Raw genomic sequence first — 27,421 nt, forward strand, 5'->3', positions numbered from 1 at the left:
GAGTTAGAACCAGAGTGAGAATCAGGTAAGAGACGGGAGACCGGGCTTAGAATGGCTTGGAGGTGTAAGGACCGAGAACTCATTTAGGGGACAGAGCTTGGAAAGGTCACTGCTAAGCCACATCAAACCAGTGTGGGAAGTACACGTCCCGGAACCCTGGAGTGCCAGCTGCCCACTACTGCAGGGGCAGGTTTATGACAGAAAGCCTCCAGTGGTGGCCACGGGACTGACCAAGGGCAGGGATCTAGAAGACTTTAGAAGCACCTCCCCGCCAACGCGGCAGGGCTGGGAAGAAAACTGCACTACCGTGGCACGCCTCAAAAGGGAGGTTTTCTCTTGCTGTGACAGGAATGTCATGGTCCCGGTGTGAAGCCAGACGGACATGCGGAAGTCCCACGAATGCAGAGTAGCCTTGCCGCCCGGTTCCATAAATGGTGTTCCCCCACCCCCCGACCCACTGGAAATCCTGCTGAGCCTCTTCTGGCTCAGGCCCCCAGGGGCCAGTCCCTGGGCAGAAATCCCCTAGCCCTGCGCTCTGCAGCCCTGCCCCACAGGCCTTCCAAGCCCCTCCTGGGACTCCGATGGCTTTCAGACACCTGTATCTGTCCAAGCTTAAGTTGTGGTTCTCGGCTGTCCTCAACAAGCAAGACTATTTCCCTTTCGTCAGTGTGAGGCATTTATGAGGACGGCCGCAGCGTGTTAGGCACAGGTTACGCGGGTCCAAGCTCCAGCAGCAGCCGCTCTGGGGGTGCGGTGGGGGGTGGAGGGGTGCAGCAAGCCCAGCCGGGGGGTTTCAACCTCTGCTCTGTGCTCTCTCCTCAGGCTCGGGGCCATACGCCCCTTTCAAAAGTCGTGGCCGCCCACATTCCACTTCCCACCAAGAAGGCTTCTATGGCCTCTGGGACGCTGGGCGGGGAAGCCCGAGACCCTGGGCGCACAGACCGCGGGCTCGGGGAGACTGTCCTGGGGCAGTGGCCTTGCAGAAGGCCGGGCACACGGCCCTGCTCTGTGGCCAACCCAAGTGGTGTAGACAAGTAGCTTCTGCTGGAGAGGCAGGGTTAATCCCCAGACTGGGCTTCTTCCAGAGCCAAAACCCCCTCCCTGCCCCACACCCAGCCCTGCCTAGAGTGCAAGACACACACAGCACACACGTGACGCGGGTCTGTGTTACATGGGGCCGCATCGGCACATTAACGTGGCTGCCCACGGCCGGGAGCCAACACACAGGGGGTTAGTGGTGGTTTAAGGGACCGCGTGGCCACAGCCGGTCCAGGGGCGGCGGCGGGCTAGTGAGTCCTGTTTAGTGGGGCAGGTGCTCACGCCTCTCAGGCAGGGTACCTGTGACGGCTTAGTTATCAGGCTGGATGTGGATCTGGCGCTGGGTCAGCACTTGGGAAAGCTCCCTCTGCAGCTGCTGAAACTTGGGGTGGTCGGGGATTACGTCAACAGATCTACAGAGAGTGGTCAGAGGTGAGTGCGGCGGGGTGGCGGGACACACCGAGGAGCAGGTGGCTGCTGAAGACGCGGGGCCAGAGCGGTGTCGTCACAGCCCCCTGCGCACGGAGGGGAGCCGCAGAGCCCGATGCTGAAGGTACTCACGCCCACCCCCCGCTGCGGGGAGTGGGCTCCTGGAGGATGGCGCGCTGGCCCCCACGTGACCACAGGACAGCGATGCCGCAGGAGCGGGGGAGGGAAACCTACCAGGGGCCAGACCGCATGTCTCCGCTGGCAGGTGGGAAACTGGAAAGATGCAGATGCAGAGGGGGCTCCTCGCTATTTTAAACTCTAATGAGAAGGAGACTAGAAATTTGTCTCCTGGGGGAATTTGCAAATCAAGGCAGCCCCCTGAACTGCTCCCTACCTCCGCTTTTGGCCCAAAAGGAGAGACTGACACAGGGAAACAGGCTCGGGCAGGGGGGGGGGTGCTGGATGCTGAGGGCAGCGCACCAGACCTTGGCCTCACACTGTGGTGGGGCAGACGCTATCCCATCTGACCCCTGCGGCATGCCTGCCTCTCTGACTGCATGAGCGTCCTGGAGAGGAGACCTGTCTGAGCTCTTCGCTTTTCGACTCGGGCGAACGGCGCTCATCCCACCGCCACCTCTCCTGTCTCCCCCCGCCCCTCGCTGGAAGGGGCTCTGGCCTTCTGCTCTGTCCACCCCGTGGACTCTGAAGATCCAGAAAGCCCTTCTCAGCTCACTTGGGCCAACGCTACAGAACCGAGGGCACAGGATGGGTGGGGAGGGGCAGCTGGGGACCAGGCTGCTCAGGGGGCTGCAATCCCTCACGCGTGGGGAGGTCCAGGCAGATGCCGCAGATGGGACTGGCCCGGCAGGGGACTGAGGGGTGACTCCAGGCACGAGGGCACCAGTGGCTGTCCAAGTGAGAGTCCCCAGAAAACAGAAACAGCAGGGTAGGAACCAGCGTCTACGTACGAGGTGTCTGACCTTTCCGAATCTGCATTAACGACCCCACGGGGTGGGGGCACCAATGAGGTGCCAGGGGCGCCAACGAGGAACCTGAGGCCCAGTGCCACGTGACTACCACGTCGAACACCTGGAACTCTAATCCACCTTTTTTGGTTCCGAAGCTTATGCTTTGGGGTACGTTACCTCAGCCCATTGACGATGTCCTTTGTTTTTCCAAAGTAAATCTCATTCAGCGTACTTCTGATTTTATTTTCCATATCCTGGGAAGGGATGCCAGTCAGACAGGATGGCAAACAGCAGGCTGAGGCCCATTACTCTACCCCCCCCACCCCCACCGCCCACCAGCCCACCCTTGCAGTCCCCACTGCGACCACAGGGGGGAGGCACAGGACCACGCCAAAGCCAGGTGAGCCAGCCCCCCAGAGGCCGAGGACCGCCCCCACCAATTTGCAGGCTGAGTGCTTCCTAGGCTTCAGGCACCAGGAAGCCAATACTCAGGGGCTGGAGGCCAATGCTGACCTCGATGGGAGCCAGTCTAAACCACATCACCACGCCCCAAGTCCCCCCCCCCCCCCCCCCACCCCCCCCCCCCCCCCCCCCCCCCCCCCCCCCCCCCCCACCAAGGTAAGGCAAAGGCCACTGCAATCTGAGCCCATGGCCTTGGAGTGCAGACTTCCAGAAGCAGGAGGGGGTTCCTTGCGCGGGCAGGAGAGGGGGTGGCTAACTAGCAGAGCCCTGTTTGCGTGCCCATCAGAAGGCTCAGAGCATGAGCCCAGGGCAACAGAGCAAAACCCGAGAAGCACGACAAAGGTGACAGGCGCTGCAGGCTGCCACAGGGCTGGAAGCAGTCAGGCAGAAGGCCAGCAGGCCGCACTCAGGCCTCGGCGGCAGAACGGCCCACACTGCAGGAGTGACCCAAGCCCCGAGGCCCACTCACCTCTACCAGGCGTCCGATATTGGCTATGTGCGGGGAGCAGTCGCTCACGGTCTCATCTTTCTCCATCTGCCAAAGAGAAGAGCATTCCTCCATGTCAGAGGGCCGGGCACTCCCTGCAAAGGGCAGCCTCTGCCTCCAGCACCATGCGCTCTGGGGGTGTACCAAGAGCCAGCTGCTCCTGCTGCCAGCTGTAGAGCTGGCTGGGGGAGGTACAAGGCCACCTTTCCAGCTGGGCCCCAAGCACGCAGGACTGCAGCTTTAGGGCCTAAACAGCTCAGCCGGCAGAGACCCAGAGGTCCCACCCTGGCAGAGGGTCTTCTGCTGCTGCCCTGCTGGGAGCATGATGACCCTCCCAGTCCCAGGGCCGCTGCACGGAGGGCACAAGGGACCATGCTGGCAGGGGACCGGCTAGGGATGCAGGGGAGCTTTCACCACGCCTCCACTGCCCTGCGATGGCGGCTTCAAAGGGAGGATCCAGCAGCCGGAGAGAGTAGGGGGGCGGGTTGGGGGGACTGAGGCTCAGCTAGGCGGTGCCGCAGGCAGTGAGGGCCGAACCGAGGCCAGAGTCTTCTTACTGCACAGTCTGCCGGGCTGGCTGTGGGCCCGGGAGCGGCTGGAAGAGAAGAATCTGAACCCAGATGCCTAGACTGGGACCGAGTGGGACCCAGCAAGCCGAGTCTCGGGCAGGGTTTGGTCTGACCCAATAATTGTAACTATTAAAGTTCTGGTAAAGTTTTACTGAAAGTACTAATAGGAGGCAGCAGGTGGGGCGGGGGGAGAGGGACAGGATCCCTGACCTGTGTCCTTATGCAGGAGGTGCGGGACCCCCCACCTCTCCCTCTGCATCAGCCTTATTTCCCTCACGGGACAGGTCGCTCCCTTAGGGACAGGTTCCCCTGTCGACACCTCGAGGGGCGCCCAGGAGAGCGGTGAGCCCATGAATGCTCAGTTACAGAACGGAACTGTCTTTGAAATAAAACACTGACGCTGAAACAGGTCATCTCGAGACAGGACAAAGAGCTAGGAACGGTGGTGTCGGGATGGCCAGAGCTCGGAAGGGCTTCGGACATGTGGAGAGTGCATGGCCGAGCTGGGCCAGTGAACGGGCTTCAGAGGCTGGAGACCCTGGCGGCTGCTCGGGGAGTGTGGCCAAGGCTCAGAGCCTCAAGGCTTTGCTGCTGCGGCTCACCTGTCTGGACTTCTCTTCTCCATTAGGGAGAATGATCATCAGGCCAAAAATGGTAGAAAAGACCCAGTTAAGAGTGAGATGAGGCCCCAAATGGGCGAGCAGATGACAGGAGAGACCCAAGTCACTCTCACTAATGAGGTTCGCAGGGCTGGACACGTCCAATTCCACGGAGCCGTCAGCCATCCCTGAAAAAGGACCCCGCGCCCAGGAGGGGCCGAATGCCCGAGGAGGGCGGAGGCTGATCCCGCTTTCACGAAATGAGGAAGACGAGAGTCAGAATTTAACCCTGGGTCCGACCGTCTGACTCACACAAGTTTTGTTTTTTTTTTTTTTTTAAAGATTTTATTTATTTATTTGACAGAGAGAAATCACAAGTAGATGGAGAGGCAGGCAGAGAGAGAGAGGGGGAAGCAGGCTCCCTCACAAGTTTTGATGGGACTGTTCAGACTCATCTGTCAGCACATCTAAAATCGGCTATCGCTAATCTAGGAATCCACATGGGCTCATCGTGGACAAGTCCCACAAGAAGCCCCAATTTCCTATTCTGATGGGGATGCTGGGTACAGAGAACTCCTCTAGGGGATCACACCACTAGCAGGTTCCCACCTAGTCCCCCGTGGCCATGGCTGGGATACCAGGTCCCCAGGGCGGCCTCTTTGCTGTCCCTTTGCTGTCCTGCAGGCTTCCTTCCTGGCCCTGAGCCAGCCTGCCTGCGTGGGACCTGGAGAAGGCACAGCCGTGAGCCTTCTCAGCATCCTGGTGACTGCAGCGAGGGTCCAAGTCAGAGCCGAGGAAGATGGGCTACCATGGAGCATGGCCAAGCACAGAGTCGCCTGTTCTACTCAGTCTCTAGAAGAACTCTGTTCTCAACCCAAGGACATGGAAGCTCAAAGGGGTCATCTGCCCGGGTCACAGCACGTTTGCTCTTCCTGCCTCGGCGGGCTGAGGGGAGTGTGAATCGCTCTCCTGGGCTCAGACATGACTCCCACCAAGTAAAAAATGGGAACCGAGTCCTGCGAAGACACTCATTGTTCTGAAGGGCTCGCAAGCGTGAAAACCACGTGCTGTGCGGCCACAATGTTGGGGAAAGGACTGGTGCCGGGGCCCGGTCGGGGGTGGCGTCCCACTACGATGCTGCAGCAGCGGGCTCCAGCCCTCAGGAAGTACCGGCCTGGCACAGCCACGCCTGCAGGGCCGGACTCAGTTTAGAGGCCGGGCTGGAAGAGACCCACGGGCAAAGCTTCAAAGGTCCGAACACCCTGACCTCAAGAAATGGGCAAGAATGGGCCATGTGCCCTGCCTCCGTGCCCCTGGACCAGTGATCCTGGGGAGTCTTGACCCTCAGAGACTACCTGAGTCCCTACCAAACAGCAGTGAGAGCTCCTGAACTCAGAAGTGACAGCTACTCCCCATCACTTCAGGTCTCCGAAATCCCCCACCCTGGGCCATCCCAAGGGACCTGCCGGAACACATGCCCTTAGCCAAACCCTGCTGTTGAGACAGGCGCAGTGCGCAAGCTGGACAAAAGCTGGCGCACGCTCGGGAGGAAGGATGGTGCTCCATCTACCCACTTTTATTATTTATTTATTTATTTATAAAAAATATTCTATTTATTTATTTGACAGATAGAGATCACAAATAGGCAGAGAGGCGGGCGGGGGGGGGGGGGGGGGGGAGAAGCAGGCTCCCCGACCAGCAGAGAACCCGATGTGGGGCCTGATCCCAGGACCCTGAGACCATGCCCCGAGCCGAAGGCAGAGGCTCAACCCACTGAGCCACCCAGGTGCCCCTTCATCTACCCACTTTTAAAAGGGATTTCTGGCCACCAGGAGTAGGAGTAGTTGGAGTAGGTGCTTTTCCCCCCTCCTGCCTTGGAAATGGTTCCTGTGCCCAGATTGAGGGCAGCTCAGAGAGCTGCTCCTCTGGGCAGGGAGAAGCCTGGGGGGTGGGACCCAGACAAATCATGTGCTCCCACGATGAGACGTCCCGCACCTTCCCCAGCTCAGTGCGGGGGGGCAGGATCTGGGCAATCTCAGGGAAGCGATGAGCCTCTGAGCTCACAGGGGCCCACTTTGTTTTTCATTCATTTTTTAAACATTTATTTGAAAAAGAGAAAGCGTGCACACACGTGAGTGGAAGGGGCAGAGGCAGAGGGAGTGAGAATCCTAAGCAGACCCTGTGCTGAGTGCAGAGCCTGACATGGGGCTCAATCCCACGACCCCGAGATCACTGCCTGAACCGAGTCGGACACCTAACTGACTACGCCAACCAGGTCCCCACTGAGGGCCCCATTTTAAATGAGGATTCCACAGTCCAAAGGGAGGCCCAGGCTGCTGGCAAAGGGGTCCGGGCCATCAGGGTAGGTCAAGTCACATCAGCAATTCAACCTCTTGGCTATCGTCTTTGTGCTCCAGAATCAACCTTCCAATGAACTGACGTGGCGAAACCACTCATCGCCTGAAGGTAGAAAGGTCTGGGGTGGGTTTGGGGACGGACAGGGGAAAGGTAAGGACACCTGGTTTCCTCTGCGAGCAGATGGACTCCCTGGGAGGGAAGCGGGGGGCTCTAAACTCGAGGCAGGGGGTCTGAACCCAAGGCAAGACTTGGCAGGGACCAGGGAAGGGAAGGAGGACGTGGGCCGGGTGCGGGCGGAGGCCTTGGCACACGCGGACGTTTCCACGGCGCCCTCCCGGGCAGCCGTGCTGACTCCCTCCACGCCTGGTCAGGACCAGCCTGCTGGAAACGCTGACCCACCAAAAATAGGCCTCTTTTTGCAATGCATATATTATTACATCCTTATAAAAGTGGCTGCCAGAGAAAAACATTTTTATGTGCTGTGGCCGCACAGATGTTCCACAAGGTGGTTCCAAACACGTCTGAAGTCAGAGCCCAGCCCGCCTGTCCCCATCAAGCACCTCCCTCTCCTTCTCTCTGTGGCCTGGAGACAGGAAGGACATGGCAAGTGTTTGGAAAGCAGGCCGTCTTCCTCAGAAGGAGGGCACGGTCCCTCCCCTGGCTCTGCAGCGCTTCCCAGCAGGCACGGCCCAGAGGGTGGGGGAAGCCAGCCCCGGCGCCATGGTTCCCACTCTGAGGGCCTCGGGCCTGCCTAGGCCTCTGCTTTCTGCTGAAGGAGGAACTACTCGCACGGCGCTGAGGACGGGGCCCGGCGGGACGGCAGCTCCATTCCTGGGGCTCCTCCTGTCCTGTCCTCTTGGTTACTGACCTGCGCTCTAGGAAGAGCTGGCCTGGGGGCCAGGACTTAGCCTGCTGTCAAGTTGAAGACAGTGGTCAGACAGCCTCTCAAGGAAGGTTCAGTTTGCCCAGTCCAGGGAAATTTTAACTGAGCCTAAAACTACATATATTCTAGAAGACGAGAAAGTCTCTGCTTGTGAGGCACGGGGAAGCAGCACAAGCAGCTCTGATTGAGCACAGACCAGGAGTCCAGGCGGACCTTCTTCTCTGCAACCGTCTCCGAATAGGCATAATTAGCCTGATGGTGAAAATGCAGAGTTTTGGAGAAGGGAAGTGGACGGTCCAGGTCACACAGCTGGGAAGGGGGCAGGCTAGCACTGAACCACGTCTCGGCAATTCTGAAACTTGTTTTCTTGCACAAGACCTCTCTGCTCACACCCATGTACATCCTTTACCGGAAAAATCAAAGACAAAGCACAATCCAGGGCTTGGAAATTCCGAACAGTGACCATCCCTGCCTCAGCCCCGTGCCTCCCCCTCAGGGCCCCCCTCTTCGCATCTCCAGTGCCTTCCTCTCCGGCCTGGCTGTTCCTAGAAGGCTCTCGGCCTTCATCCCTGCGCAGGCCACCCCCCGGCACACAAGGAGCCGGCTGCAGCTGTGCCTCCCCCAGCAGGACAGCACTCCCTGGGCCTAGGCCCGGCTCCCCCACATCCGGAAGAGGGCCGTGGGCCTCCTCCCCACACCAGAACGTGCCGCCCGGGCTGGCCAAACCGAGCGCCAAGCTCGAGTCAAAGAGCATTTCCCGGCCATGACACACGGGCAGGTGGCCCTGCGGGAGTCTCTCTGTCACGGGGAGAGTACATTGGAGCAGGCAGAGAGAGCGTACAGCCGGCCAAGGACTGGCCTGATCCCCCAACTCGACAGAACATTCCACCTTCGTTTCTAAATATTTAGAATCTGAAAAAAATATCAAACGAACACCTGCAGGGCCCATCCCCAAATCGGAAGTCTCGGGTCTCCTTCCAGAGATTTACGGCCTTTGCCGCCTTCCCGCGTCTCCAGCTGTCACACAGGAGAAGTGACCTCTCAGCGCAACTTCCTTTCCAGCATGTTGGTACTTGGCTTGCAACATCTGTTACTTGCTCCACAGCCTTCCCACTGGGGCCGGCGGGGCATGGCGCCAACGGGCACCTTCCGCCCTCCTCCCGCGGAAGGACTGCAGGATTTGGCTGTGAGGCGCTCCCACAAAGACCGCCGCGCCCCCTTCCTCCCCAGCCGCCCCAGCCGCACAGATCTGCCCAAACACCTCAGTTACCTGCCTTCCAGCTGACATCCCTAAGGGAGACGTCGCTACGTAGGGGTGGAGGGAAGAAAGGGCCAAAGGGGTGGTGATGGGTGAGTGTGCTGAGGGCGCACAGGCCGGGCTGCACCCGGTCGGAGCCCCCGGGGATGCCGCTGCAGCCTGGGGGTCACGACCAGAGGGGACATGTGTGGCTCAATTCCCAAGTCACTGTTAAATTTACGAGAATTTATTTACTTAAAAGATTTGACAGAACACAAACAGGGGGCGCAGCAGGCAGAGGGAGAGGGAGAAACAGGCTCACTCACTGCTGGGCAAGGAGCCCGATGCTGGGCAAGGAGCCCGATGCTGGGCTCGATCCCAGGACCCTGGGATCATGACGTGAGCTGAAGGCAGATGCTTAACTGAGCCGCCCAGGTGCCCTAAATTTACCAACAATTTAGAGAAAGCTCTCCCTGTCCGACCCTACACTCACAGCCACCTCATGAGATGGGAAAGGGCCAGCGACAAAGCCTCCGAAGCGGAAGCGGCAGAGGGACAGCTGGGGAGACTGGGGTGCGGGGAAGAGGGAAGCGGAGGGAACAGCCCAGGGGGCCTCTGCGGAGCAGTGCTCCTGACCATGGCCAGGCCGGCTCACAGGGCCGGTGCCTGCTGGCGTGGGTCCTTCCTTCCAGACACACACGAGGCAGCTGAGGCCTACCTGCCAGAGGGAGAGCCCGGGTCTGGTCGCTGCGAGCACTGCTCGATGGGACGAGCTCAAATGAGGAAGCCACCTCTGATCCCACCGCTCACACGGTGGAGGCCCACCCACGCCATGCCCGCCCTACCTCAAAATGTCTCTTGCCCTGTCCCCTCCCCTCCTTGAGGCCAACACCAGCTCATGTACCGACCTCCTGGCTACAGGCTTGTCCCCTCCAGCCCTTCCGGACCGCCTCCATCTGGCCCGAGTCACCTCGCTCCTGGAGGACTATAACAGTTCCCTCCCCCTGCCAACTTCCCCCCATGACACCCCAAAGAGCCATTTTCTGAAAACAGAAATCTAATCAGATTGTTCAACTGACTAAAATATCTTTCTTTTTTAAAGATTTATTTATTTATTTGACACAGAGAGAGACAGCAAGAGAGGAACACAAGCAGAGGGAGAGGGAGAAGCAGGCTTCCCACTGAGCAGGGAGCCTGATGCAGGACTCAATCCCAGGATCCTGGGATCACGACCTGAGCTGAAGGCAGAGGCTTAACGACTGAGCCACCCAGGCGTCCCCTGACTAAACATCTTAGTAAGCCCCAGCACCACTGGTGGTGAGCGTGGTCTCATGTGGCCAACTTACCTCCAAAAGAAAAATTGACTTTACTGAAAGTCCAGTGGAGGAGGCACCCCGAGGCTGGGGTTGCTGTCCCCCAGCGAGGCCGGTCCCTCCACAAGACCCCCCAACTCAGGGTGTCTGTTCCCAGGGCCTGGCTGGCAGCTGGAGGTGGAGAGGTGCCCGTGGGGGTGGGGCGTCCTGGCCACACTGAGCGGACCGCCCCGCGCACTTCTGTGCAAACCTCCAGTCACCTACCAAATGTCAGGCATGGGACAAAGAGCAGAACAATGTAGTGTGGTGGGAAGAAGCCCAATTTTTTTTTCCTAGACAGACAAATCTGGGTTCAAATTGTGGCTCTGCCTCCAAGTGAATAAATCACCATGAGGAGATCACTTCAGGGCTCAAATGCTGGTCTCCTCACTGTCACAGGGGAAAGGCAATACTACTTTGCTTACGTCAAAGCACAGAGACCTCCCCCTGCCCCATGCATGTTCACACACTGCCACCGCTCTGCTCACTTGCCTGGAAGCCCTTCGTCTCCCATCCAAAGTAACCAGACATTTCCCCAAGGTGCACCTGGGACACATGGTTAATCCCACAACTCGCACTGCCCATCTGCCCCGAAGCCCTACATCATTAACCGAGACCGGCCTTCCCCGCCGCTGCCCTGCCTCTCCTCTCACAGCTACGGACCTTGGAAAGCAGCCTAGCACCAATGCACCTCAGATGAGTTACGGGACTGGTCGTCAGGATCATGAGAGAAGCATGAATTTCCTCATCAAAGCCCAAGAGCACCAGGTGGTCCAAACAGGCCCACGGGGCTCGGCAGGAGGTGCTGCTCCCGGCGAGCTGGACGTGACCCTGGCCGTGGGCTGGTGGCTCTGACTGAAACTACCAGGAAGTATTTGTCCAGGTCTCCGTCAACTGATGGAACTGTAAATAGTTGGGAACGCTAAGTGGGGCAGGAAGCCATCTCTGGATATGGATTTAGAATTTCCCACTGGGGCCCAGGTAACAGGGTATGGGGGAGGCGGGCGGTGGTAGAGCTCGTGGCCTGGGGGCTCGGCTGCCCTCCCCGGCCAGTGGTTCCTGGAGGCCAAGGGCCTGTGTCCACACAGAATGATGGGATCTGCCCCAGTGAGCATCAGCCTTGGATCCGGGAGGAGTGGGGACAGCCCTGCATGGGGGGCCAGCGACAGGGACCCCCGAGATCCCTGGTGGTTCCGGGCCACTCTGACTCAGCAGAGGCAGTGGAGGCTTCGCACAGAGAGTCCAAGGCTCCGACGGGCACCCCAGGCTCGTGGACAAAACACCTGCTCTGCGCTCGTTGAATGCATGCCACGTCCCAAGACTAGGCTACAGACCCGCAGAGTCACCAGATTCATCCTTTTCACCATCTACTCTATCAAATACAGGTGTTAAAAGTACTGAGTTTTTAATCTCATTTAAACAGCTCATGGGGTGCCTAGGTGGCTCAGTGGGTTAAGCCTCTGCTTCTGCTCAGGTCATGATCTCAGGGTCCGGGCATCGAGCCCCGCATCGGGCTCTCTGCTCAGCAAGGAGCATGCTTCTTCTCTCTCTGTGCCTGCCTCTCTGCCTACTCGTGATCTCTGTCAAATAAATAACTCAAATCTTAAAAAAAGAAAAAGAGAAAAAAGGGATCTGCTCAGGGTGCCTGAGTGGCTCAGTCGGTTAGGTGTCTGCCTTCAGCTTGGGTCTTGATCCCGGGGTTCTGGGATGGAGCCCCGTGTTGGGCTTCCTGCTCAGCAGGGAGTCTGCTTCTCTCTCTGCCTCTGCCCCTCCCCCTGCTTGTGCTCTCTCTCTGTCAAATAAATAAGTACACTCTTAAAAATAAAAAGGTATCTGCTGTCCAAAGGAACCACAGTGAGGTCATACACTACTGGCCCGGGGAGCCTCCCCTGGAGGGTGCTCTCCAGGGCATGGTGCTGCGGCCACGGCTGGCGTCAGGGACACCAGATGTTCCTGGGTCTGTGCCTTCTCCTCCCTTCCCACAGAGACACTACAACGTGCGGCATGAGCACCAGGCAAAGGCTACCCCTTGGGACCGGGCAGTCAGGGCTCCTACATGCAGACACGTAGGAGCATCTGAAAGGCACCTGAACCAGAAGGTAAGAGGAGTCTGCTCTGGGGGAACCAGCTCGTAGCTCAATTGAGACATACGTGGAGGGGACACCTTGGACACGGGGTAGTAAGGACACCGAAGCAGAAGACTGGTGAGAGGCACGTGGGAGCGGGGACATCCCGACCCGTAAGAAATACACACATCCATTCAGATGAGCAAAACACACTCCTCACGTTTACTGGTCTCAGTCCACAGTTCCTGGCTCATGGCTCCCCAAATCTCTGGAATCTCCTGAGCTACCTTGGGACCATCTTCTGCCGGGCTCCTGGTTTCTGTTCCTGAAGTTACTCCAGAGCCACCCAGGTGCCCAGGGGATCTTGTTACTCACAATGAGCCCTTTCCCATGGGGTGCCTGGGTGGCTCAGTGGGTTAAGCCTCTGCCTTCAGCTCAGGTCATGATCCCAGGATCCTGAGATCGAGCCCTGCATCGGGCTCTCTGCTCAGCAGGGAGCCTGCTTCCCCCCTCTCTGCCTACTTGTAATTTCTGTCTGTTAAATTTAAAAAAAAAAAAAAAAAAAAAAAATCCTCTTTCCCACTATGACTGGGCTTGTGTTAACGAGGTGATTTTGGAAAGCACCTCAAAATGGGGGCTGGAGGCCCAAGGAACTCTCAGTACCCCCAATTTCCAGGCAGGGGAGAAGAGGGCTTCAAAGAACATTTCCCAGTGCCACCATGCTGAGCCCCAAGCTCCACTCCGAGAGGACAGAAACTCCTTTAAGACCTCACCCGATGCATCCCCTCAAAGGCGGCTGATTTGTCTCCTCTGCTCCCTGTCAGGCCGCACCCATCTAACGAGTCCACGGGGTTCCCGAGTCGCTGTGGGCCACTCCAACAAAGTAATCGAACTCTGTCGGGGGGCATCTGTCGGGGGGCAGTCTTGTGGGGCTGAGCCCTTCCCCTGTGGGATCTGATGCCCACTTCAGGCGGACAGTGTTGGAGGAAGCCGAACTGCAGGCCGCCCCGCCAGTGCGCAGAGAACTGTGGGGGTGGGGACCCACGCTCCGCCCGCAGTGGGATGGGGTGCGGAGCTTGAAAGAGGTGTGTTGGTTGTCAATGTGCACAGAGATTACCTAGAAAATGTAACATTTAGATCCCAGGCTGGGGGGTCAGGGTAGGGCCCAAGATGCCTGCGTGTCCAACGAGCTATCTGGTGCTGCTGACGCCGGTCTGGGACCGGGCTGCAGGCGGACAGGCAGGCGTCCTCAGGCTGCCAGGGAAGAAGGCTGGCAGACTCGGCTTGCCTGTCGGCAACTGGCACGCAGGGGGCGGGGGAGGGGGGTGGCCTGCGACTAAGGTAGCATCTTCTTGCGGGGAAGGAGCTCGAGGGGCCTGACAGCAACCTGCTCTCACCGACACACAAGTGCTCTGGGCAGTGTCGCTGGCCAGGCCGGGAGTGCAGCAGCTGGGGGCTGGCGCTCGGCTCTGCTGGGCGGGAGGCCACGTGCCCCCCAAGGCTTGCTGCGTCCCAGCCGCGACAGGGCACCTGTGGGAAGGCCTGCAGACCCGCTTCCGTGGGTCCTCAGCTCGGACTTCAGCCCTTTGGCTCCTTTCTGGAGACGCTGGCTATGACGCCCCTGCAGCCTGCCGCCCACCCCCACTGGCGAGAGAATGCCAGTCAGTTTTCTGTACAAAGCTCCCCCAGGGGTGCCCGGCGCCCGCTGCCGGCCCACAGCATCCCCCCGCTGGCGAGAAGCAGCTGGATTTGACTACAGGCAACCGCTCCCTTTTCCATCGATACCAACCCTAGCAGCCACACAACCTGCCCTCTGGCTGGACGGCTTCGTGCCCCTCAGCCTCAGGAGCAGATTCTGTGGGGACGCCAGGGTCGCTCAGTCATGATCCCAGGGTCCTGGGTTGGAGCCCTGCTGGCTCCCTGCTCAGTGGGGAGCCTGCTTCTCTCTCTCCCGGCCACTCCCCCTGCTTGTGCACACGCACTCTCTCTCACAAATATGTAAAATATTTTTAAAAAGGGGGGGGGGGATGATTCTTTGGTGGATACAAGTAACTGAAGCCAGGGAGACATTTCTGGGCTTAGGGCAGACCGAATTTTGAAAGAGAAGCTCTTTCCTCCGGGACAGCCCGGGGCTCGCCGCAACGCTCCTGGCGTCCTGGCGTCCTGACGTCCTAGGCCCAGGCACACCACAGAAACCCTGAATTCCTCAGTTGGCTGAACTGCCTTGTTTCCATTTTTGCTTAATGGCAGGGTTTCACTTCTGTCACTTGCAACTAAGGGTCCGCACCGGAGGGATCTAAGTCACAGCAGTGACGTTCATTCATTCTACCTTATCAGGAGTCCATCCTAACTGTCCCAGGAACATTTTAATTTTAATTTTAAATACCTTGACCCAAAGGTAAAGGCCATCAGGACCGGATCTCGGACTTTGTGGAGATCTTGTCGGACACAGAGGCTGCCCCTGGCGCCCCTACCTGTCTGGTAAGGCTGCCTCCGAGGTTCATGGTGCCGGAGCCGGATTTGTTGGTCTGCAGCCAGAGCATCACGGTGGAGGTCAGCTTGTAATGGGCGGTGCGACCGCTGGATTTCTCCTGTGGGAGGAGACAGGTCAGAACCCCAAGGTTGAGCCTGAGCTGGGGTCATTCTCCCATGTCCCTTCCTTGGATGTGGGGTCACAGCACGACCTTATAAAACCGGGGCTGGTCTCTAAAGGGACCAATCTGCAACCACAGGGTCTTTATCGTTAGTGACCACTGCAATCCCGATTTATCTTAATTGAACTGGCTCTGGGGCATTCTAGGAGTGACCGGGGTTTACGTATCACAGCATCCTCCCACTGCTTCAAGAGACAGGTCCGGCCGGAGAGTGTACCTGCACTTCTACCACGTGGATGGAATCCCAGCAGCCCTTGATCTTCTTGGATCCGTCTCCAGCCTTCTTTATGAGAATCACTCCAGCAAAGCCGTGATCCAGATCCCAGAGGTAGACAGATGAGACGCCGCCTTCAAAATACCTGCGGGAAACAGGCCCACGTGCCCATGAGACGCCAAGCCAGTCAGATTACAGATCAGCCCAGGGGTTCATTCGGCAAAGCTTCTCCTGAATGTCTGGAAGGAAGGCCCCTCTTTCCCTCCCTCCCTGTGATGGTTCCGGGCCGGACTCTTGTGCATGTCCTGAGTACCTGCTGGTTGGGGGCAGGAGTACCGGAAAGACCAGGGGCTCAGGATGAACTCGAGTTCGAGCTCTGCTGCTAAATCGAGCTTTGCAGTCTTGGGCAAGCTTACAAAACTTCTCTGGCTTCATGTTCCTTCCAGAGGAAGGACCCAGCAACGTGTGTGACATGGGACAGACACTCGGGTCTGTTGCTGTTACCTCCCGGGGGGTCACTGCTACCTCCTGGGATGGCTATTTCACAGGGGGATAAAGGGGAAAAAACCCAGAGTAGCACACTCCTCCCCACCCCGAACCCCCCCAACCCTCCCCACCTCCCTCCAAGCCCCCGCTGCCTGGGTTTTTGTTGGTCTTTTGGAGCTGGAAATGAAGAGCTGAGCTTAGGGCAGAGCTCCATACTCAGGTCTGAGTCGACACGGAAAAATTCCCAAGAACAAACACAAGAAAAGGCCAGAGGAGAAAGGAAATCAGGCCAGGGTCCCAAATCCAAGAGACTCCAGGCGACAGCATGGCAGGGCCGGGCTGCCGGGGGCGGAGGTGGGTCACCAGCTGCCGTATGGGGCCTCAAACTCCGCCGACGACCAACCGGAACGCTGGAAAACACGTGTCTCTGTGGCCTGGCATGTTTTTTACCAGTGTGTCTATGGCCTCTTTGACCCCAATTAACCTCAGCATCCACAGTGTGGCAGGCACGCTGGGCCCCGCCAGGAGGGCGCTATCGCGTGTGAGCGCAGGAGCCGGGCCAGCAGCACGCGTGTGACAGCAGGGGCTGTGTGTGGGGGGTGCGGCACGGGCCCCCCACTACCAGCCACGGCCGCACCTTCCCCAGCCACCAACTCTTTATTAAGTGCTCCCAGGGACCAACCATCTGAACAGGGCCTTCATTTCATTATGAAATAAGAACGGTAATACCTACTTTATAGGACTCTTGAGATACAAAAAAAATAGGAAAGTAAATAATCTGACCAAAGACTATTATTGATTTTAGTAACAAAAATAAGTACTAAAAATAAACAGGTCCGTGAATTCTCAATAAAGCTGTTCCATAATAAAAATATACATGATTAACGCTAACATTTCGAGAATGTGGGTGAAGAGTACACAAGAATTCTTTGTAACAATCAGAGCAAAGGAAGCGTCTTTCCCTGTGAGAACCACAGCCTCCTGCTGAGCTGTAAGGGGCCACGGGGCCAACCCACCGCAGGGCCCGTGAGGGCCCAAAGGCTGCACACGAGGTCTGCTCCCCTGCCCACTGGGATTCCAGCCCGCCGTGGCCACCACATCCTGTCTCTGCCTCTCTGTCCCCACAGGCTCCATGGTGATTAAGCTGTCCAATAAGATTCACCCCACTGCCTACCCTCACAGCCCCGGTCACCCTGGGAGGTGGGGCTGGCGCAGTGGACGCCCGGTGAGTGGGCCTGCTGGACAGACGCACAGAGGACCAGCCCCAGGCCAGTGCGACGCAGAGCACACACACAATGGGCGGGTGGACGTAACAGAACTCAGAGATCCAAGTTCCCTAGGAGTCACACCAGCACCACTGAGGGAAGAGCAGCCCAGCTAACATGATCCCAGTCCTGCCGGACACAGAGGGCTGCGCCAGCACTCGGATTCCTCCTTGGTGGGCTTGTAGGGAGAGCAGCCCCACATCAAAAGGGAAGCAACAGCTCTAAATCTGCAGCTTCTCTCATGCTGGTCTGAAGGAAGGGCCAATAATCCCTTCTTGGTGCTGGCCATCCAGGAGTAAAGGCGGACACCCAGTGGTCGTGCTCCCCCTTCTGCTCCCCACAGCGTGTGCCCCGATCCCCATGACCAGAGAGCGGCACTGGTCTTGTCTAAGGCCCCACGCCCTCTGTGTGCCAGGATACCAGGGAAAGCAGGCCAGGCTGCCCCAGAAGGGAGCCCAGAGAGACTCTGGGGGCCCAAGAGCCCCTGATGATGTCCTTGGAGAGCTGCTCCAAAGCGCTAGGCAGCTGCAGTCCATCCCCTCTGTCCTGTCCCTTAGATTTATTTTCTTCCGGAAAATGAACAACCGCATTATGTTTTATAAGGTGGAACTGGCCGTTTCCACTCCAACGCCCCACCCAGTGGCCCAGCTCCCACTCTGGGCAGCTTCTCCCTGGCATCCTCAGCTTCCTCTGTGGGCCACAGTGACCGGACCCAAGGTGCCAAGATGCTGGAGACCAGGAGGGCAAAATGCAAACTTAACTCTGACCTCTGCTGCTCTTCTTTTCTCCAAAACTAAGCAATTCATGGCAAGGACATTCTAAAACAGGGAGACTGAAAAACTAGCCCAGAACACCATACACCAACTTATCCCATAAATCTCGTTTTCCCAAATCCCCTTCCAGTCTTTGTCCGGATGCCTCACTTCTACGAAACGACAAGCAGAGCCACGGTGCCGTGTTGAGTTCAGCCTCTGCGCTTGGCAGGGACTCGTTAGCGCTTCTCCGGGGAGCCACACGATCTCGGTAATTGTTTTTCGCAGCTGAGGTCGCATTCCACCAGCTAGTACCCTAATTTACAGTAGATCGGATCTGCCACAGAGGAATGGCAGCCGAGTCGGAGGCGATGCTATCGTCCTGGCTTGGAATCTACTTCCTCTCCCATCGTCAGGGTGTTCCTCAGCGGGGTGAGGCGGGCGTGCTGAGACTGGGGATCCGCAGGCAGGGCCCCAACACCGCAACAATTCAACAACGGACCTGCATTCCATTCACCAAAAGGCATCTCCAGAGACCGGGGCAGCAGCAAGTCTCAACCTGATGCTCCAAGACAAAGGGAGCACAGGACTGTGCCACGAGAAAGGGCCGGTTCGGGGTCTCCCAGAAACACCAGCCTCTCTGGCAAGTGCCGTCAGGGCCGTGGTGAGCAGGCCGGTGGCAGGGTGACTGCGGGGCATACAGACAGCCCCCCATTACATGGTTTACGGCTCTGCTCTGCGAGTGAAGCATTAATTAAAGAGGGACCTCAACAAGTTTTTGAAAATTTATTCTTACCTACTGTACTTTGATCATAATGACATGAAACAGGAAAAAAATAATTTTTATGTGGCTCACATTTATGAGTTTTTACATAAAGGCTTTTGTGGGTATTTTAAGAATGTGCTAAAATGTTGTCTGAAACCACATGAAGCCATCTGAGGAGTCGCCCGCCAGAACTAACAGCTCACACATGGAAGCACTTTAACTGGCCTTTGTATACTTAATGAGTCAAATAGTATTAATATTGTTTAAATGCTAACATGCCATTCCAATAAGGTGGCTCCACCACTGCCACTGCCCCACGCCTGGGCCCTTGCACATCGACGTGAACCAATGACCAAATGGGGCCCGGGACCGAGAGCGGGCTACAGAGGAAGCCACCTGGCCCTACCCAGGGCTCTGCCAGCTCTGGATCACTTCATAGGCCCCAGCCATCCAGGGAGGGCGGGGGGACAGGCCCAGCACTGACGGCCACGGCACTGCTGTGTGAGGCAAGGCCCGGAGTTCCTGCGGTGAATGCGCCGGTCAGAGAACGTTAATGCACAGAGGCCCAAAGACAAAAGCACAGGCTCTTCTTAGGCCTGAAACCCACAGCCAGTGAAGAGGTGAATGACCCTGGAGGTGGACAACGCAGGGACAGAACGCAGGGACACTGGAGGAGCACCCCAGCCCCTGGGAGGGCTTGACCCATGAGGCAGCGGGGCCTTGGGAAGCGCCAGGAACACAGCTGGGGGAGAACGACAGACCGGAGTCGGACAGAGGAGCAAACCCATTCAACCACGCACAGTCTCGGCAGCTTCCAACACTTTCCCAGTAACGGAAAACACTAAGTTTCTGTTTTTTTTTTCTCTCCACTTGCCCCCCCGCCCAATATTTTATTTGTTTAAATGATTTTTCTCAAAGAAAACTCTGCTCCCAACATGGGGCCCGAGCTCACGACCCAGAGCTCAAGGGTCGCGGGCTCCACTGCTGGGAGTCAGCCAGGCACCCCGAGGGTGAAGGTGCCCTAAGGCAAATGGAAGGGCAGGGAATTCAGACAGCAGGCACCAAGGAGCCGGGGTAGCTGTGCGCTGGCTCCTGAAGTCAGGCCGTCTGGAAACTACTCGATTTCAACACACAGATACGGGCTCTGTAAGCTCAGGATCAGGGCCCCACCGACCCAAGCTGGTCAGGGAGCACATGGCAGGGCTAGCTCTGCAGTAGCACAATGACAATGAAGCACCTGGTCACGTTTACACTCTATCATCAGATCCCTGAACATGGACCAACTAAAAGGCCAATGTGCCAGTTAACGGTCCTGTCCTCGGAGTTCAGCATCGTTTCTCCCAGAAAATGACTCCTGCTCCTGAATCATGTCACAATCACGGACATGGATTCTGTGTCCATAATTCTTCAACTATAGGACCCCCCCCCCCCACCAAGGGGGACAGGGAGAAAAGAGGGAAAACCTAACACTTCCTGCGCAAAATGACCTACTTCACAAAAGAGAGGAGGAAAGAAAATACCCCAGCCCCCGAAGCTTTATGGAGTGTGCGAAGCCAGGCCGTGTGTGGAGCCCTAGCACGGACGCTTGTTCCGGGAGCGTGAGCTGTGAGCCTGCATCACCCAAGCCCCAGTCTCCGCCAACACCGAGCTGCACACCCAACGGGAAGATGGGACTGGAAAGGGCTGTGACGTCGTTGGCTTTCACTCCTTCCTTTCAAATCCCCTCCAGGGAGAAGAGCCAGACCTGTGCTCCCAAGATGGAGGCCCTCAGCAGGTGATGAGTCACCTGCCACCACCCTCCCGGTTCACCCCAGCCAGGACACACCTGCTGGGGGCTGGCCCCGGCTGGCTTCACTCAGATGTGACCTTTTTGCCACATGGGAGCGGGGCCAGGAGGCTGGAGCAGACGCAGAGGCCCATGCCATCACTCCCAAGCCTCTAAGACAAGTCTGGGGCATCATAAGGTGAGCACTCCCCTCCCCCGATGCTGGAGTGTGAGGGGGCGTCACTGAATATGCCAAGAGAAAGGTAAGGAATATTTATCTGGCACCAATGTGATGCCAAAGACTGTTTTCCCATTTGCAAAACGAAGGAGCTGGATTGCAGGCTCAGGGGTCATGTCCAGTCTGTTGTGCTTCTGGGGTCTTGCCGAGGAGCAGCAGTGAGACTTGAGGGACACTCTTTACTGTGCCTGGCACTTGGTCATGACAGTGACAAGGAGGTCATGTGGGCCCTCGTTCCAACGGAAACCCCCATGCTCGCGGACTGAGTGTATGGCAAAGACAAGGAGAACAAAACCCCGAGGCAGAGCCACTGCCACTCCACCGGTGGCTGGGGTTTGGCCCCAGAACAACACCTCCTGTGTCCTCCCAGCCTAAAACAGAGACTGAAGTTGCCAGCCACCAGCAGCAGTCTGTTTTTCTGGTCATCCTTAAAAACATCCTTACAACCTAAAAAGGCACCTGGTACCCACAGGTGGGAACAATTCAGTTCTACCCCGGGGAAAAAGAAAAACCTCCCATTTGCCTGGAGAGGCATCTAACACCTGGCCTCCTTCCTCGCAGCACAGACCAACATTCCTTCCTCACTGGCTCCAAACCAGTCACCACAAGAGGCTAAGCATCCTCCCTGCCTGACAGAGGGAGGTGGGTGCTGCCCGACAGATGCGGCTTCTGGAGAGCCCACAGAGAGCCAGAGGAGACAGGCCGATGGCCATGACTCTGAGGGTCTGGGGACTGTGGGCTTTCCCCGCCACGCCGGTGTCCCAGCTTCTGCTGAGGTGCATCCGTGAACCTTGGTGGAGGCGGCAGGAAGCGCGCAGGAAACCGCAAGACGTTCATAGCCACTGGCGGCCTTCTGAGTCCCCAAGTCTCTCTCTCTGGGCCGAGAAGGGCACAACTCCTCCCTCCTCCTAATCTTAGCCAAGGTCTCGCCTGCCCTGTGAGCATGGTCCTAGCCGCACTTCCCTGGGGGCTGCCGTTGGCTCTGCCCAAAATGGAGAAAGGTGGGCACCTGGCTCTGGGCTGGCAGATGCGTGCTGAGACCCCAACTGTCCTCATGTGTCTTCACCACAGTTTGCAGCACGTGTCCGAGCCTGTCCGTGGACATGGGACAGCTATTCTGTGGAAATGCCCTCCAGGACACACAGGTGTGTCCGTCCTGAGCAAGCTCACCGACTGGCTCAGGCACGTGTGGCTTTCATGCTGCTCGCCTGTCGATGCGCCATCTGGATCCCAGCTGCAGCCCTTTACAGTCCGTCACGGGGTTTTTACAGTTTTCTACTTGCAGACACACTATGAAGGCCTCTCTAGAAACAAGGGAGCTGCTGCAGGGGCTCCAGACCTGGCTCTGGGACCCGAGCGAGCTGTCCACGCCTGGCACCACTGTGACCATCTCCTGGCTGTCCGCGCCCCTCATGACAATCCTGCCGCCCAGCTTGGCCCACGACTCGAGAATGTCGACGACCCAAGCCTTCTGGAAGTGCAGACCCACCGCTCTCATCCAGGAGCTGCCACTGGTGGGAGCCCATTCTGTGTCAAGGGCTCTGAACACATTATTAAGAAAACCAAAACCCAGAGAGTGAAAGAACGGTGCCCCAGCCACATGGCCGAGAAGAGGGCCGCTGGGACCAGCCCTGGGGTCTGGCTGGCCGCGTGTGGGAGGGCTACCACAGCAGTGCAGGTGGGCAGCTGGGCTCGGGACCTTGGTTCAGACTGAGGTTGAATTTGGTAAAGGTGAACACACACCCACCACCATGCTGCTGTGTGCGGTGCTAGTTCAAGGTCAGGGAGAAAGTCAGGGGAACAAAGGACACTACACTGAGCGGCTGGGAGGTGGGACCTCACCACGGAGCACCCCGCTCTGGGACGCTGGTGAAGGAGGGTCCCCCACCTCAATGAGGCCACGAGGGCCTACTGGCTGAATCTTCCTAAGACCACCCACCCTGGACCCCACACAAAGCAGCCTCCTGACAAAGATGGGTCTACCAGGAGCCTGGGAGGCAGCTCAGCCAAGAGCACAGCTTGACCATGGATGGACCTGGGCACTCCTTCCACATGGTGTTGGCACTCCAGTAAGTGCATCGGCACAATCCAGAATGTGACCGTGTGCCATGTAGTTGCAAGAACCCATAAGTTCTAAAGGAATCAGAGTCCCTGATGCTGATGATCTGCAGGACCGTGTTTGTTAACAAAAAGGTGTTTTGCACACTCCTGCTTTTTGTTTAACTTTGTTTTAGCAGATGAAAGTCAGATGGTGCTTGCCACGCCACGGCCGCTAAACCCAGAGCTGCAGCCTTAGGATGCCAGCCGGAGGGGTCCCATCCCTGGCCTGCAGGCTGGGGGCATCCTGCAGGCTTGTCCAGACCCTCTCTTTAGGGGCTTGAGAAACTGTGGCAGGCAACACCTCTGCTTCAGAGCAGTGGCATGGGAGAGCTAAAACTCAACACTGTCAGGGCAAGACACAGGCCAGCTCAGCACCTCCATCCCCTGGAAAGCCAACAGGACCCTCTCGACCTGTTTCCCTAGTCAGTTACAATAGCACAACCGAACGGGGCCCAGGTTTCCCCATTAAGTGCTTCCAGCACTTTCACAAAAGCCTGAGGAGTGGCAAGCCAGAGTCCCGCAGCAGGCGGGGCAGTTCTCAGAGGCCCTCTGTACGCATGGCTGAAGATACAAATAATACATGCGAAAACCCAAGTACTAATTACGCTGCCGACAAGTGAAAAGCCAGACGCAGACCCCGCCCCGCCCGGCAGTCCCTAGAGCGCAGCACATGCGGCACGCGGGGCCCGTCACAGGGCCTGCCAGAGACCTTCCTATCTGGAAGAGGTCCCACACCTCTGGGCAGGAACAAAAAGTGTTCTGCATCATGAACCATCAGACCTCTGGGCAGGCGCAGGGACAGAGGGCAGAGGGGCCAAACCAAATGGCCCAGGCTCCATCTAGCAGAACCTTCCTGCACGATCCGCTACCCCTTCACGCCTGCCTGCTCAGTGCTTTCCCCCACCTCCTAGGGGGGCTGGAGTTGTGACTCTGGAGACCGAAAGTAATGGCCAGCTGTTTCTGGTCGTGGAGGCACTGGGCGACCTTAAGCTACAGATTTCACCCAGCCAGGCTGAGGGACGAGTAGTTAGGACCAAAGCCGTGCTCCCCCTGCTCCTGCCAGGCAGCACGGTAGAGCCTGGGCTCTTCATGACCACCCAAGGCTCAGTGATTCACCGAGAGGCTCACGGGGCTCAGCACGGAATCTTGCCACCACGAGTCATTCCAGCTGAAAGAGACTGGGCAGGAGCAGCCAAAGGAGAGGCAGGAGGGAAGAGTCCAGAGGAAACCGGACACGAGTCTGCGAGAGCATGTGGCTCCTCTTCCAGGGCTCGCACACAACATGCTTCGTTCCCCCAGCAAGTGTGCGACACTGTCTGCAGGGACGCCCACGGACTTGGCGACCAGGGTTTTTACTGCCAGAGTGCTGTCTGCCTAGCACACGGCAGAATTCCAGGCTCCCAGAAGGGAAGCAGGAGCTCGGCATAAACCACTATGTTCGCGTGAAGAGTTGAAGCACCGTGAGCCATTCTTATCAAGGAAAGGTAGGGACCCTCCAGAAAGCCAAGTTCCTGGACACCAGCCGAGGCCAGCGCTACAAGGGCAGGAGTCCCACGCCGGCTACTCGAACTCTCTCCTGCACCAGGGCAAATCCAGTGTCATCAGCGCACAGTTCCACCCCTTCCTAAAGTCAGGCTTCGCTGCCTCCCTGCCTGGGTGTGTCCTTCCCAGCGCCCGGGAACCGAGCAAGCACTTCGTCTGCTTTGCTCCCTTCCTCCTGTGTGCACCTGTACCTCTTCAAGCCCTGCGAAAATCTGCGCCCCACGACAGCAGGGGCTGTCCCTGACGCACTCCCCACTGTGCCCTGTGCTCAGAGCACGATGGGTTCTCAGTGTCTGCACAACGAGGTCGTAAATACTCGCCTGTCACCACAGATGGGAACTACTTCACTCCGTTTTCGAGACAGGATTTACTTGAGGTCTCAGGGCGGGCCGGGAGCAGAGGCCCAGCCAGAACACGCAGCCTTCCACTGGGGCCGGGGACGCGTTCCAGGGCCTGCTCCCTCACTGAGTCTGCACCCAAACACCCTGTGTCCACAGAACATAAGACAACCACAGGATAACGACCATAAAATGAAACAATCCTGTCTTCCTGACAGCTCAAAGGTCACCACGTGGACCTGACAGGTCAGTGCAAGAGAAGCCTTGTAGGCCCCTCAGCCCCTAAGACGGCAGAACGACCTTGACCTCCTCAATAGATAAGGAAACAAAGAGGCTCAGAGAGTTCACTTACTGACCCAAAGTCAGCGAGCGAGTAGGGCCGAAGACAGAATGAAGTCCAGGCCCTTTCGGGGCCCGGCTCCTCCCGACTGTGCAGCTGGCTGGACGGCGGTGGGCCTGAGACTGCTCCTAGGCCGTCTCCGCCTCCTGTCCGAGTTGGTCCTCCCGCCACTGCCTACCTGCTGCCCCTGCTTCTGCTGCTCCCTTCTCTTCAGAAAAGCTCCCACTGCTTTCTGCAATTCCTACCAGGACAGACATGCTGAAATCCCCCAGGCCTGATGCTGATGTCCGATGAAAGTGGGGGGTGGGGGTGAGGGGTGGGAGGGGGGATCTGAGGTGCCCAGAAACAAGGTCTGGGAAGGCAGCCGGGAACATGGGAGTTTCCAGGACTCCCAAAACCACAGCAACGAACTTTCTTCACACATGAATAAGGATGCCCTGCCCTTCCAGAGTCAGTGTTGCCCAAATGTCAAATGATAGAGGGCCAGAGAACAGGAGGAAGAGGCAGAAATAACCACGATTCCAGCATGGCCCCAGAGAGAGGAGACACGGCAGGGAGCTGGGTCAAGGCCATCCACCAGGCAGCCTGGCCTCTCCCAGGGGCTCATGGATTTCTGGACTGCCACAGGGACGCCAGCCTTGTTTCATTCTGTAAACTTCTTCCAGACAAGAAGGGTTGATTAGAAAAGCTAATTAAATCTTTTGAAGATTATCTCAGACCCGAAGCAAGGGAAGAACACAGAACGCCTTCCCGCCCTGCTCCACCACCCCCCCAGACTCTGGCCTTCATTAAGCTTTGATTTCAATCAATTGCACACCCACTAAAATTAACTTATAAGGCCTATAAATTGCAACCGCATGTTTGAAGGTATTATCTGCTGCAAGCCAAGAGCCGAGGATTGCAGAGCACGGGGCAAGATGTCTGGCACAGATGGGAGTAATCATCTCTGGACGAAAGCAGTGCCAGCCCCTTCAGTCAGAACATCTGGTCTCAGCAGAATCCAGGCCGACAGAGGCAACAGTGAGACCCAACGTGAAAGCCAGAGCTGGGAAGCTTTCCCTGGGAACCCAAAAAAGTCAAAGTACTGATCCTGGGGTTCATGGCAGCCAACCGGTGGTTCACAGTGCAAGTGCGAGGTCTCCGGCAGCAGCAAGCGCCCACCCTGTGTTGAAGACCCCACTGCCGAGTCTCCCAAGAACGATGCGCAGACCAACTTGTGGGGTTTTGTGACTGATGAGCTACCCTCGCTTGGGCTTAAAAAAGCAGTCAACTTTGCCAAGAAAGAATGTGAAGCGATCCCATGAGCCAGCCGCCCAAGAGCCTGCCCCTTCTGCTACCTTCCCTGCTCCCTAGATGCCAGGCGTGTTCCGATGACATTCCCTGGACTGAGCTGGGCCCACGCTGAGAGGCAGAAAACTACACTGGGGCTTAATAGAGAAGAATCGAGCAGGCTGGATGCTGGTGACCAGGATGGGAGGGCTGGGGGAAGAGCAGCGAGGAGTCAGTATGGCCCGAGAGCAGACCCCACCTGACCGGCGCGCAGAACAGGCTTGACATCCCTAAGCATGTGCAGCAGATGGACTACTTGAGACGAAAACCAGGACGGCTTGGGTGGTGCAACCTACAGATGTTGGACAGTTACTCCCCAGGGAAAGCTGCCACCACAGGCCCTTTCTGCCACTGACGACGGCAAAAAACACCCCACCAATAAACATGGTAGGGACTCAGGGAAGAACACAGTGAGGGAGCTGTGGAGCGTCAGGCAAGCAGAGACTTTACTGGCTTCCAAGGGGCCCCGACTCGCCTCCTGCCCACACCCCGAAGGGAGGCACATTTCTTCCACAATGGGTAAAGGGGTGTGCAGGCAGGGGAGGGGGCGCGATGCCCCCACGGGAGTTAGAAGTGGAGGGCGTCCAGGTCCACCCATCCCTGGCTCCAGCTCCCTCCCTGTGAGCATTCTGACCAGCTCCTGGGGAGACAGCGAGCTCTCCCTCCCTCTCTCTGGAAAAGCCTGGGCAGCTCTAGGTGCCCGGCCTGGATCACATTTCAGTTCTAGTCTCTGGCAGTCATCCTCCCAAGGAGAACATCAGCAGCAGGAACAAGATTAACAGGGCCACAAGTAGAAGGAGAAAGGTCAGGATGATACAATCTCTCTACAAGGCCAGTCTTAGGGCATAAACCAGTGCGGTGGCAGAAAGAACACTTTAGGCATTTTTTTGGGGGGGGGGTGTTCGTGTATGTCCAGTCTCCACACCTTCAGAGAATGAAGCAGACAATCTCTGAGCCAAATTCAGTGCCCTTCCCAGCACAGCGAGGGCCCTTCCCAGCAGCAGTCCACACAACCAGAAGCTCTCCGAAGCATTCACCACAGGAGGATTCGAGCCCGAAGGCTGGAGCCTGGCAGCTTCAGTCACCCGAGAGGGTCAGTGGTCAAGAAGTCGAGCACAGGGTAGGCCCAGTCCTAACTCTGTGACCCATCGGGATTGAAGGAATCTGAAACATCTAGGGTCATC

The 27,421-nt window shown here is 57.7% G+C and overlaps 1 protein-coding gene across 2 annotated transcripts in view; it reads right to left on the reverse strand.

Moving 5' to 3' along the window:
• Positions 1 to 27,421, reverse strand: part of CAPZB (capping actin protein of muscle Z-line subunit beta) — a 125,885-nt gene that overhangs the window by 2,212 nt on the left and 96,252 nt on the right. The window contains exons 5-9 of one of the 2 annotated variants that reach the window (XM_059376437.1): positions 15,320 to 15,461; positions 14,923 to 15,039; positions 3,367 to 3,432; positions 2,613 to 2,689; positions 1,339 to 1,451 (exon numbers count right to left, since the gene is read on the reverse strand). In XM_059376437.1, the coding sequence (XP_059232420.1) occupies positions 1,349 to 1,451; positions 2,613 to 2,689; positions 3,367 to 3,432; positions 14,923 to 15,039; positions 15,320 to 15,461 (505 nt within the window). In that variant the 3' untranslated portion in view covers positions 1,339 to 1,348. The remainder of the gene's footprint in view (positions 1 to 1,338; positions 1,452 to 2,612; positions 2,690 to 3,366; positions 3,433 to 14,922; positions 15,040 to 15,319; positions 15,462 to 27,421) is intronic. The other variant, XM_059376438.1, reaches the window with a different exon arrangement.

This window comes from Mustela nigripes, chromosome 14 (assembly GCF_022355385.1).
Source record: "Mustela nigripes isolate SB6536 chromosome 14, MUSNIG.SB6536, whole genome shotgun sequence".
Classification (NCBI taxonomy): domain Eukaryota; kingdom Metazoa; phylum Chordata; class Mammalia; order Carnivora; family Mustelidae; genus Mustela; species Mustela nigripes.